This window comes from Falco rusticolus, chromosome 19 (assembly GCF_015220075.1).
Source record: "Falco rusticolus isolate bFalRus1 chromosome 19, bFalRus1.pri, whole genome shotgun sequence".
Classification (NCBI taxonomy): Eukaryota; Metazoa; Chordata; class Aves; order Falconiformes; family Falconidae; genus Falco; species Falco rusticolus.
This window is the reverse complement of record NC_051205.1, coordinates 6211969-6223929: the sequence shown is the minus strand read 5'-3', so window position 1 is coordinate 6223929 and position 11961 is coordinate 6211969. Positions and strand designations below refer to the sequence as shown.

Sequence of the window (11961 nt, the reverse complement as noted above, 5' to 3'; positions counted from 1 at the left end):
GAACTGCTGCTGGAAAAGGAGCCTAGATTCAGGCTGGCTTATCCCAACTGCCTCTTTGGAAGCGAGAGGGATGCTGTCTGAGAAACAGGCATCTCAGCTGCCAAGTCCATCAGAGCTCTGGACTTGGCTGCTCTGCTGAGTGGACTGACTGAGAGCAGGGTGTCTGGACACCATGAGCATCACTCACCACCCAAATGATGGGATGCCCCTTCGCTCTGCTGCCCTTCCCAGTTCTCCCTGCATCAGTTGGGACTAAAGTAGCATCAAGGGCAGACAGCCTCCAGGAGCATCTCAAGCAACCCCTTCCTGCTAACAGCCCTCTTGCTATAAAGTGGATTTGCAGAAAAAGACCTGGTGGCAAGAAGCAAAACGGGAGTCAGCAGTGTGTCCTTGCAGCACAGTCAGCCAGCCTGAGTTTGGGTTGGCTGGTGGGATGAAGAGGTTCTATCTCTCTCGTTAGCATGAGCGAGAGCTCGATCACATGATTCTGAAAAGCACAAATAATTTGGGTGAAATGCCAGATGGCAAAGCAAGCCATGTGGGATCAGAGAGAAGCCAGCAAAGCATGACACTTGGAGGTCACTGTCATCACTACTCTATCAGGATTTGTCCCGAGGGCATGTTTCACCTGCTGGAGTTCAAGGCAGGCAACCCAGAGGTGTTCAAGATGTTGTGTGATTGCAGGTTTGCAAGGGAAAGCAACACCCTTCCCTCCAGGTATCCCTTTACAGGCTGGCAGCTTGGTTGGGATGTGGCTTCTCAGCACATCCTTGGAGATGGTCACCTTCCTGGCTGGAGCAAAGGGATGTGGAGAAAGCCGTGCCCGAGCTGCCTGCTGTCCCATTCCCCCTGTCAGGTGCTGATGAGCAGCACAGAGGATAACGCACCTTGCTTAAGCACATGGTCTCTGGGCTGTCTCCTAGTACAAACCAAACATCTTTGTCTCCTGCAGCCCCTATTTGCTTGGTGGCAAAGTGTCCGAGACATGACACTTGCCCTATTCAAAGCATAGCTTGAGTTGCTGTGTTATTTTTAGCTTTGCCACCATGTGTAATAAAGCAGATGCTCAATGACACATTTATCATATAAATAGCTCAGGAAGGAGTTCCCAGTTTTCCCAACATTGCAGAAAGAGCGACAGTTGAGTTGTAAATAAGGGTGTCTGGAATGTGGCACTCCTCCTCCAGACCTGGGACAGCAGGACGTGGGCCACTCTTAATCCTGATATTAAAAGTGTGAATCAGAAGGAGCAATTAAGGGTGGGGAGCAATTTCCTGGTGTGAAGTGGACCTGACGTGGTGGACATCCATGGCCAAAGAGGAGTGACTCGTGGAGATGTGCATCCCAAGGATTCAGCTGGTCAAGATGCCACCCCTAAATGCTAACAAAGGATCCCAGATAGTTCCAGGGTGGGTGCTTTTGGTCCTTCAGGCTCTCCCAGGAGGGGAACATGGGCAGAAGGAGGGATGCTCCCAGGTTGTGGGCTGGCTGGCACAGGGTGGTGGTGCATCCTGAGGACCACACTGTTGTTTCTCTCTTCCAAAGACCTGTACACAGCCCCTGACTCCTGCAAGGAACGCTGTGAGGAGCCTTACAATGAGAATGACAAGTGCCACTGCAACGCCGAGTGTGAGATGTACCACAACTGCTGCGAGGATTACTACAGACACTGCCAACCCGGTGAGCATCCCTGGGTGATGGGGGGTGATCCTGAAGCTGCTAGAGAACAGCTGTGGGATACAAAGGGGTTGGTTACAAGCATGTGTCCACCTGTGTTGATGTGCATTTGTGTGGGTGGTCCTGGGCAGCCCCCAGCCCACCTCTCTATCACCCTGACCTTCTTTTCGTTTCTGCTCTGTGCAGGTGGAGAATGGGCCAAGGAAGCTGCTCACACTCGCGGTGAGTAGCTCCACATCTGAGCAAGGGCAATAAACCACCACCCCGGTTTCACCCCGCATGCCTCAGGGCAGCTCACTCCTCTGATTCCCATGGCTTGTGGGGATCAATGGCACTGGGGTGTTGCACTGGTTTCTGGCCATGTCTGTGCCTGTACCACCCCATCACTGGCCACTCTAAGCTGCTGCCTGTCGTTGCTGAGCAGACAGTGCAGTGAGAGCCCCAGCATCATCTCCCTTCACCAGAGCCGGGTGAAGCAGGCAGGCACCGAACAGCTAGAGGCAGGGGCGAGCTGGTGTTTGCATCCCCTGGTCACCATGCCCCTAAGATGTGGGAGATCAAGAGGGGGCTGATCCCAGCAGACATGTTGCAAGGAGCAGTGCCATGCCTGGGAGACAGGGACTGATGCTTCCCAGCTCACACAGTGCTTAATGAAAAGCTCCTGTGCCTGCAACCCTGTGGTCAGCTCTTGTCCCCAAGGCATGGGGTTGGTGAGAGCTGGGGCCCCCCATCACCTCTGCTCCCCTTAAACCCTCCATGTCAAGCACCTGGCTCCCACAGTGTCCTGGGATTGCGACACCCATGCATCAACGCAGCATCAGGTGCTGCATCATCCTCACTTCTCTGTAGGCAGCTGACCTGCAGCCCCGGGAGCTGCTGCCTACTCTTGCCAACCTCCTGCCTCTCCTTGCAGAGGGTTTCTCCAGCAGGCAAGATACCATCACCGATGAGGACCTTCTGCACATCTCGGAGCAGCTTTACCAGGCAGATCACAACAAAGCCCAGCCAACCGACATCACCATTAAGCCCCAGTACCAGGCATCCCCTGATGAGACGGGTGACCAGGAGGACCGCTCCCCGCAGCCGTGAGTGTGCAGCGGCATCCTTGGAGGGTGGCCAGCAGCCAGGGGTCACCACAGCAGAGAGCAGGTAGCCAGGCTGCTTTTGGAGGGGACCTCTGCTTCCCTACTGAGTGCAGGATCATTTCTCTCCTAGGCTCTACAAATATGTCAATGAGAAGCTCTTCTCCAAACCCACCTATGCAAGCTTCATTAAACTGCTGGACAACTACCAGAGGGCCACTGGCAGGGAGGAGGACGTGACAGCGGAGGAGCTGAGGGAGCAGGACAGCTTCCTCAAGGAGGTGATGAAAACTGAGCTCATGAAGAAACTCTTCACCTTCCTCCATGAAAAAAGTAAGTGTGGAGCACAGGAGGGCAGACCAGGGAGAATGGGGACCCTGGATGTTGGGAATCCAAAAGGAAAGATAGGTGGGAGATGACCTGGGAGGATGCAGATTGGAGGAGCACGGGGAGTGAGCTCTCCAGAGCTGCCAGGACATGGGACAATTGAGCAGGGCAAAGCAGATCAGGGATTCAGGATGGGGGGAGGCGAGGGGAGAGAAGCCCTGGCTCTGCCTTTCCCCGTGCTCCCATCCCAATCTCTCCACACCACCTTGCCTGTAGACCGCTATGGCTCCAAGCAGGAGTTTGTTGCTGATTTGAAGGAGATGTGGTTCGGCCTCTACTCCAGAGGGGATGGTGAGCGGGACTCCAGTGGTTTCGAGCATGTCTTCTCAGGTAGAGCCCGCACTTGTGGGACAGGGGTGCCGGGCAGTGCTGGGCTTGAGGGCTCACCCCAGGGTCTTGCTTGTGTGCAGGGGAAGTGAAAAAAGGGAAGGTGTCTGGATTTCACAACTGGATTCGCTTCTACCTCCTTGAAAAGCAGGGCATCATCAACTACTTCAGCCACAATTTCAACGGGCCAGTAAGTGATCCCACAGGGTCCACAGCCAGAGGTGCTGCACCAGCCAGCAGCATCCCAAATCAGCTACAACCCAAATGGGGCGAGTCAGAAGCATCAGAGATACTCACTGTTCCATGTCCCCTCTGCCTCCTTGTGTGGACCCTGGGATGAAGGCAGGTGGGAAGGTCCAGAAAAGACGACGCAGTGGGTAAAAGGGGCTCTCAAACCACAAGTGAGAGATTTGAGATTGGGGATCTCTGTCTGGCAGCGCCTCAGACCAACTGAAAGCTGCTCTGGTTCTGTCCCTGGGGAGGGCATGAGACTGCCTGGCTTCATATGCAGATGGGCTTTGCTTGAATGCCCTGCCCTGCTGCACCTGGAGCCAAGTGGAGCCAGGGGTCTGAGCCCCAAACCCCCTTTTCTAGTGGGACACCTACCCTGATGTTCTGGGGCTGCAGTTCAGCTGGGACGGCTTTTACAAGGAGGTGGGCTCTGCCTTCATCGGCTGCAGCCCTGAGTTCGAGTTTGGCCTGTACACATTGTGCTTCGTTGCACGTCCTGGGAAGGCGTAAGTACCGTATCTGTCTGCATCTGCCTGGCTGTCCCCTGGCTGTGGTGTCAGCAGTGCCCTCCTGAGCCTGACTGGTAGCTGGGCTGGCCCCTGAGCCCAGTACAGCTCCTGGGAATGGTGGGTGCGGAGGGCTGGGGATGGAGCAGCGCTGGTGTGGGGACACTGAGAGCATTCTGGGGATGCAACTGGGGGCAGGGGGCTCGGGGATGGAGCCATGCTGGTGTGCAGACATTGAGAGCATCCTGGAGATGCGACTGCAGGGCTCAGGGATGAAGCAGCGCTGATGTGGGGATACCAAGAGCACTCCAGAGATGTGATTATGGGGCTCTGGGACGGAGCAGGGCTATGACACAGGCTGTGTTCCCACAGATGTCACCTGAGCCTGGGTGGCTACAGCATCAGCATCCAGACCTATGCCTGGACCAAGTCCACCTACAGCAACGGCAAGAAGTACATTGCCACTGCCTATGTGATCTCACCCTAAGGCTGGGAGGAGTCGGGGTGCCAGCAGCCCCTCTCTGGGGCCCTGGGCTGCCCCACACCAGGGGCCTGTGGCACTGGTCAGGACTGGTCCTGCTGTGGGAGACAGCCAGCCGTGCTGCAGGACCAGTGCAGGGTACCAGCAGGAGCTGGGAAGGACAGCACTGGTCATGCCCCGCATGGACACAGCAAGAGAATGGAGGCAGCAGCCTCAGCGCCCCCCCCGGTCCCATCGAGTGTTGTTCCTCGGTCTCAGCAGAAGAGCAGGAGGAAGGGAGAGACTTGCAGTGGAAAGTAGCACCCCCAAGCAAAATAAATACAGACCCTGGATGGAGACGTGTTTAACTCTGCAGTGCAGGAGCTGCTCCTTGCCATGCAGCTGGCTCACCCATCAGCAGCTCCTCTGCCCCGCCACTTCTGTGCCAGGGACAGAGCAGGTGCCAGCCCAGGGTGGCTGCTGAGATCCCTGGGTGCTGCCAGGGCCGCATCCAGCCCGTGGGGTGTAGCAGGATGAGCTACTCGTCCTTCCCCTCTTGCTGCAGCCTCCAGCCCCAGAGCTCCCCAGTAAAACTGATGCAGTGGGGGACATGGAGCAAAGCCTGAGCCTGGGGTGATGATCCCCATAACCCCTCCAGGAGCCCTGTGTAGGAGGGGGAGCAGGTGGGGGGGGGGGCTGCAGGGTTGCAATGTACCCCCCACCCACCCCCTATTCCCTGAAGTGCTTGCAGCTTGCAGCAGCCTGGCCCGATGGGAGGGCACCTCACTGGGGACCTGGCTCTTTTGGGGGTTCCAGGGGACAGGGGATGGCTGAGAGGCCCCAGGACTGAGGCATCTTGCCAGATAGGATGGTCATTTATATCCCCTGCTTCCAGGGAGCAGCCCCTCATTGCCGTAGGTCTGAGGGTGGTGGGATACTGGAGGGGTGAGGATACTGGGAAAAGCAAGCTTCTGCCAGGCAAGGTCAGGGCCACCATCTGTGCCACTTACCCCTCCAGTGTGGCACCCAAAACTTGTCCCCTACCTTCTTTTATCCATCCCTACACCCAGCTCCTTGGGATGCAGCAGACTCAGCCTCACTCCCTGCTGAATCTCAGCCCCAGGAGCTGCTTGTGGGTCCTGCCCCAAGGCATTGCCCCACTTGGGGACTGAGGGGGTGGCTGAGCTGCTGGGCCCCCGGGTCCCTGTCCCAGAAGCAGCCTTTCCCTGGGGACAATCCACAAGGAAATTAGGGTCTGCAGTAGGTAGATCCTCCATCCTCGCCCAGCTGTGCTCTCTCCAGGGGATGTGGGTCCCCAGAGACACCCCCCAACCCCACACCCAGCGCTGAGGCTGCTCAGGGCTCCAGGTGCTTTTCTCAGCACCATGCTCTGGGGGACAAATCCAGACCCCCAGGATGGCACCCACTGTAACTCCCTTCACTGTTCCCCAGCTGGTCCAGGGAAATGATGCCCCACACTTGGGAGAAGACCCCTGCCAGTCCCATGCCTGACAATGCCAGCTCCACCCCAGAGCTTCCCCCCAGGCACTGGGGTCCCATAATCCCCAACACCCCCCCCCCCCGTGCTCAACCCCCTCTCCTGCTTACCCCACCCACCCCCTGGATATGGGTAGGCAGTGCACAGGACGGCCACCAGCTCTGATGTCCACTCCCCTCTGCTCCTGCCTGCACCCCCTGTGTGGCAGGGCAGGCAGTAGCCTGCCTCCCAGGGTGGAGATGCTGTGTGGCAGAGCCCAGGCAGGACCGAGGAGATTTGAGCTGCTTGACAGATGGCCGGCTGCAACAGTTCCTGGGGAAGGGGTGGGAGTCCCCGCACCATCTGCCAGGGGTCACAGGTGACCCCCAAACCCTGCCGCAGGGGAGGGGAGCATGCCAGAGCTTGATTTATAGAAATGCACTGGGAAACTGGGGAAGAGACAGTTTGGAGGGTGCAGGTCAGCTCCCTGCCGTCAGCTCCCTTCCCAGCAGCACGGGCATTGCTCCTCTCCTGTGCCTGGGAGCAGGGCACAGCAGGGGCGGATTGCAGGAGCCATGGAGGTGTTATGCTGCAGATTCAAGTGCTGTGGGGCAGCTTGGGGCCCCCAGCAAGGTGGCTTGTGCAAGCTGGTAGATGCTGTCATGGTGAGGTGGTTTGCCAAGGGCAGATTGCACAGGGCAGGGCACAGCCTGACTGTGGAACAAGGATGCTCCAGGCACCTTCACCCTTCCTAGAGCCTGTCCTAAAGGTTTGCACCAGAGCTATCAAGAGGCAGCGGGTGGTTGCTGCTTGCTGCAGGACTGCACTGTCACAGGACCCAGTTCCTCCTCCTGGTTCTGCACCCCTCAGCGCACTGCCATTCCTGCCCACGTGCCTGCATTGCTGCCAGCCTCCTTGATGCCAAACCTTTCCATCTAGAAGGACTCCAGTGCTGCCAGGCATCACAACCAGTGCCAGTCCCCTCTGCCCCGTGGTCACTGCCAGCCCTGTGCCCAGGGCTGGGAAGCTGCTTTTCCAGCGCCCATTTCTGGGGTGAACAAAGACAAAAACCTCACAGAGAAAGGTTGTCCCCCCAGGCCTAGGTTGCTGCTGTGGTGGTGGGTGTAGCACTGGGGGACTGGCCAGTGCTTGGAGGTGCTCAGGGGATGCTGGGGAGCTGTTCTGCCCTTTGTCCACATCCAGAAGGAACTCCTCTGGTTGCCACAGGTTGTTGGGGAGCAAGGAGGGCCAAAGTGGGCAATTTTCTGTGTATCTGATGGGCCCCCTGCCTGCATCCGTTCAGGCTGCAGGATGTGAGGCAGCAGCCTGCCAAGACTAGGAGGGTCCAGGTCAAACCCAGCCAGCCAGGCCAGGCAGAGCAGAGGAAAGCTAGCCGTCAGGAAGGCTCGCCATACGCCAGACTCTCCACCTACTGCTGGCAGAGACACCACGGCATTCTCTGCAGCATCACCCTTCATCTGAAGGACCTCCTGGCCCTCCCTGGGGCCAGTACATCATAGAATCATTTAGGTTGGAGAAGACTTTTAAGATCATCAAGTCCAACTGTTAACGCCCCGCATCTTTCTGCCCTGCAGTCCAGCTCCCAGGACGGGCTTCCTTCAGCCAAGGGAAGCAGCATGGCATCACCCTCCAGCTTCACCCAAAGTGTTGGAAAATCAAACAAAGCAAACAGAGAAGAAAGGAAAAGGCAGGAGAGGGGTGGAGAGGAGGGGCAGGTGTCAGCAAGCTGCCTCCAGCCATCTGTTGCCAGCTCGGGGACTCCAGGCCCCCCCCCCCCAGCTCTGTGCCTGATGGGGACTGTGCTTACTCTCAGGGGGGGACACTGCACCGTCACATCCCCCACCTGAGCGCAGCCGTGTCGGGGAGTTTTGGAGGGGGATGCTGGCCCTCCCTCCATGGGGCTCACAGGCTGCCTGGGTGCCTTCGCCACAGCTGAGCTCGTGGGGAGGCTTGGGTGACTGTTCGTCCCCTGCTCCCAGTGTGGAAGGAATATTGGGGTATCCCCTCGGCTCCCCCCAAGAACTGTCTGGCCAGATGAGCCCCCTCTTTGCACATGGGAGGGATGGGTGCAGCAACCACCTCAAAACCAGGGCCAGAGCTTGGGCTTCTTCACCTGATCTGTGGGGGCTGGCACCAAAATCCTGCAGGTAGAATTGCTTTGGCCCCGCAGTGGAGATGTTCCTGACTTACACCAGTATTAGGACAGCCAGATCCCGGGCACAGCTCTGTGGGCATGATCTTGAGTCACCAGAAGACACAGGGTGTTTTTCCTATGTTTTCCCCTTTTTCCTGTGCTATGCTGAGCACAGGGAACCAGGGAGGAGGAGGAATGAGGGGCTGGCCATCACAGCATCCCTCCCCTGCCAGTGCAGGGGCAGTGGTACTCTCTCCATCCCTGGAGCCTGGCCTGGGCTCCCAACATCAAGGTTTATGCAAGGCCAAGGTGAACCACACCTGGATGAGCTGGTGTGCAGACAGTGGGGCAAGGAGGGCTTCCCTTTGAGATGCCCAGGGTGCTGGGAGACATCCACAGGGCTCGAGAGAGGCTGCTGGCGGCCAGGCAGGACACCCTGAGCATCTCCCAGGTCACCTGCATGTGCATGCCCAAATTGTTCCCCTACCCCTGGGCAAGGTGAATAGCTCTGAGGGCAGGGAAGGGAGGTCCCCCATGATTTGAAGGAAGGATGTGGAAAATTTGTGGTCCCAGGCAGAGGAATGCTTCATCATCCACAGGTCCTTGTCCCAGCTCATCCACCGTGGATGTTGCCACAGACAACATCTATCTCACCTTGTTATTGCCATTTTGTCTCACCCTGGAAATAGCTGAGCTTTTGGAAGAGATCCCTCCAGCATTTATCCTGGCATTACAACTGAGGGCTCTGGACAGCCACAGCCATGAGTACCACCACTAGCTCCTGGCCATTAGAGCTTTTGCAAAGTGAGGATGAAGAGGGTTACAGTTCCATCTGAGTCCCTGTAAGGCAAAGCCTGCTGCATTATATCCTAATCCGAGAGGCCTTGGGGACCATGACTCTAAGTGGAGGCTCTTTAATCCCCTCCCGTAAATGATATGGCACTAACTACCCCGATGGGACTCTGGCCACATCTGGTAGGAGAGCCTGCCGGAGTGCCCAGCTATACCTTTTGCTAAGAGGATGAGGATGCAGAGGGGAATACACTAAACCATTTATGCTGCAGGCACTCTTTTATCCGCTGTGATCAGATGTCTGAGCTGGCAGGACAGGATCTCCATCTGGATGTACAGCTCTGGCCCTCAGCTTGCTCCCACAGCATCCTTCCTCGCTGCTGGCCACTGGAGAAGCTCTGCTGGGGTGCTCCTGCAAAAAAGCTTGGTGTGGATGCTACTACCTCCCTTTTCCAGGGCTCAGCACTTTAAGGGGGGCAGAAATGCCCCCCGCATTCTGCTCCATCCTCAGCGCGGCTCAGCACACAGCTGCAATGCTCAGCTCTGCGGTGAGGGAGGTGCCATCCTGTGTATGGGAAACTCCAAAGTGGCTCAGAAACCCTCTGTCCCAGCTCTAAGAACAAGTTGACTGAGAAAACAACCCAAAGTAACCCAGCCTTTGTGTGCATGGTGGGGGTCCATGAGCAACCAGCTGGAAGAGGCCCCACAGCAGCATCCTCCTTCTTCCCCAGCCCACCAGGGATGCTGCAGAGAGTGGCTGAGTCTTGCCATGATCGGGGTAGGAGGCCAGCCAGGATTTAGGTACGGTAAATCCTCCTTTGACAGTGATTCAGTGATTCATCCTGAGGACGGAAGGGATGGGGGAGAGCAGAGCCCCACCCGCCCCAGCCCCCCAAGCAGTCAAGGAGGGGGCGTGGAGCATTGCTGGCAGCTGGGCTGGGGGTTCAGCCCCAGAGCAGAGGTTAATGAGCGAGTGAGGCAGGGAGCCGCAGTGGCAGCGGCCGTTAGCCCATATGGACACACAAGTGGCGGTGGCAGGCGCGGTGGGGGGGGATCAGCGCGTGCCAGTGTCCCACCCCACGCTTAGGGTAGCAAAGCCCCCTCTCCTCTTGTGCTGCCACAAGCCACCCCAGATGCAGTATTAGGTCATTGATACCCCAGTCTCTGGAGCTGGTCCCCCCCATCCTTTCTGCATCCCTCCCACATCCCTCCCATTCCAGGGATGCGCTTCCTATGATCAAATAAATACCACAGGGGAAAACCAGGACCACAGCATGTCACCCGGGGGGTCCAACACCCTACAGCAGAGAGGCTTTCTAGCATGGTGAGGAACACGCACCCGCCACGGGCACTGCCTCCACCCTGGCCATGGCACAGCGAGCAAGCAGGGATGCCTGCTTGCTGGACCACAGCTGGGTCCAGCCGTTGGAGAGGCAAGCCAGGGTTGCGTCCGTTGCTCCTGAGCTTCAGCTAATGGCCGGGAGCCCGCTGGGCCCCCTCCGCACCTTTCTCCTGCTCCCTGCAGGGACGCCGAGCAGCCAACTGTTCCCCGCAGAGGCTGGCAGGCTGCAGCCCGGGCTAATCCAATCCATCAGGGGGGTAATGAGCTATGAAAGTGCGGATTCAATTAAGGGGGATTGCGACGGAAGGCAGAGCCCGGCGGCAGACGGAGAAAGGAGCCCGCTCCCCTCTGAAAGGGTCCATCTGTGCCGTCGTGTCCTGTCTTTGTGCTCCCTGAAAGAGCCGGCACGCACAAAAGCAGCCGTGTCCCTGCCAGGCACTGGCGCTGCACAAGGGTCTGGCAATCCCAGCAGACCCGGAAGGGGGGAAACTGAGGCACGGCATGGTTAAGGGAGTGGCTTACAGCACCCACGGCAGGATTTGGAGGGCAAAAGTGTGCGCCCAGCTCTCAAAGCTGGTTGCAACCTTGGCTGCAGCTGATTTAATCTTTATTTGTGGGGTTAGCTGCTTGCATAGGAGACCTCCTTTGAATAGCCCAGCACAGCCGCTTGCTCAGGACCCCCTGAGGAGCATGGTGGGTGCTGTGGGAGGGAGGCTGAGCCCTCAGCTTTGGGTTAGTCCTCAGGGCTGGGCTGGTCCTGGTGTCACCCTGGCCGGGGGCAGGGCTTCATGTTTTCCTGGCCAGGTGACATCCTAGTGTCCCCCAGGCTCCAGGTACCTCCAGGGTCGATGCTGGCTTGGGCATCTCATGGGCACGTGGCCAAATCCAGAAAAGCTTAATCCTTTGCAGAAACTGGTATTGAGTCACCCCACAGAGGGACGGCAAGAATCAGAGCCGGGGGCCTCAGGTTCCTCTTCAGGGAAGGGCTGGAGGAGGTGACAGCAACCTGGGTAGGGGCATGCAGGGTCTTCAGCACCTGCCTGCCCTTGGCTTACATCCTCCTGCAATATCTGGGCTGGAAATACCCACCGAGGCCTCTTCATCTGAGAGGCTCCTGCCTGATTACAACTTGGGAGGGATTGGGCCGGGGACGAGTTTAAAGACAGGATTATTCCTGTACAAATTCTGATTAAACCGTCCCCAAACCCTCCTGCTACAATATTAAGCTGAGCTCTAATCTCACCCGAGCAGCAAGACTTCATCAATAACTCCAAATCTCTCTGATGTTAGTTTATCTGGTGGGGATTAAGCTGGGAGGTTCCTGAACTTGTATTATAATATAAAAAAAACCCCAACAACCAAACCCTGTGTGTGTGTGTGTGTGTGCGTCTGTGTCTCTGTGTCTCTGTGTGTGTATCTGTGTCTGTGTGTGTGTTTGTGTGTGTGTGTGTATGCGCACGCGCACACGCACACACATGCACTGGCTGGTGCGTGTCAGTTGCCATCTCCCATGTCAGGGAAGAGG

At 57.5% G+C, this 11961-nt stretch overlaps 1 protein-coding gene across 1 annotated transcript; it reads left to right on the top strand.

Moving 5' to 3' along the window:
- The first annotated feature begins 1269 nt into the window (after positions 1 to 1269).
- Positions 1270 to 4986, top strand: ENDOU (endonuclease, poly(U) specific). Its single transcript, XM_037371151.1, has 8 exons — positions 1270 to 1680; positions 1864 to 1899; positions 2591 to 2762; positions 2893 to 3092; positions 3363 to 3476; positions 3557 to 3663; positions 4068 to 4210; positions 4583 to 4986. Exons 1-8 carry the CDS (start codon positions 1467 to 1469, stop codon positions 4695 to 4697), a joined length of 1101 nt encoding a protein of 366 aa, XP_037227048.1. The 5' UTR covers positions 1270 to 1466; the 3' UTR covers positions 4698 to 4986.
- Positions 4987 to 11961: the final 6975 nt, after the last annotated feature.

Coding starts and splice junctions, on each gene's coding strand:
- ENDOU (XM_037371151.1), top strand. CDS start 1,467: ATGCTCCCAGGTTGTGGGCTGGCTGGCACAGGGTGGTGGTGCATCCTG. Junction 2,763..2,892: donor GAGGACCGCTCCCCGCAGCC/GTGAGTGTGCAG, acceptor TTTCTCTCCTAG/GCTCTACAAATATGTCAATG. Junction 3,664..4,067: donor GCCACAATTTCAACGGGCCA/GTAAGTGATCCC, acceptor CCCCTTTTCTAG/TGGGACACCTACCCTGATGT.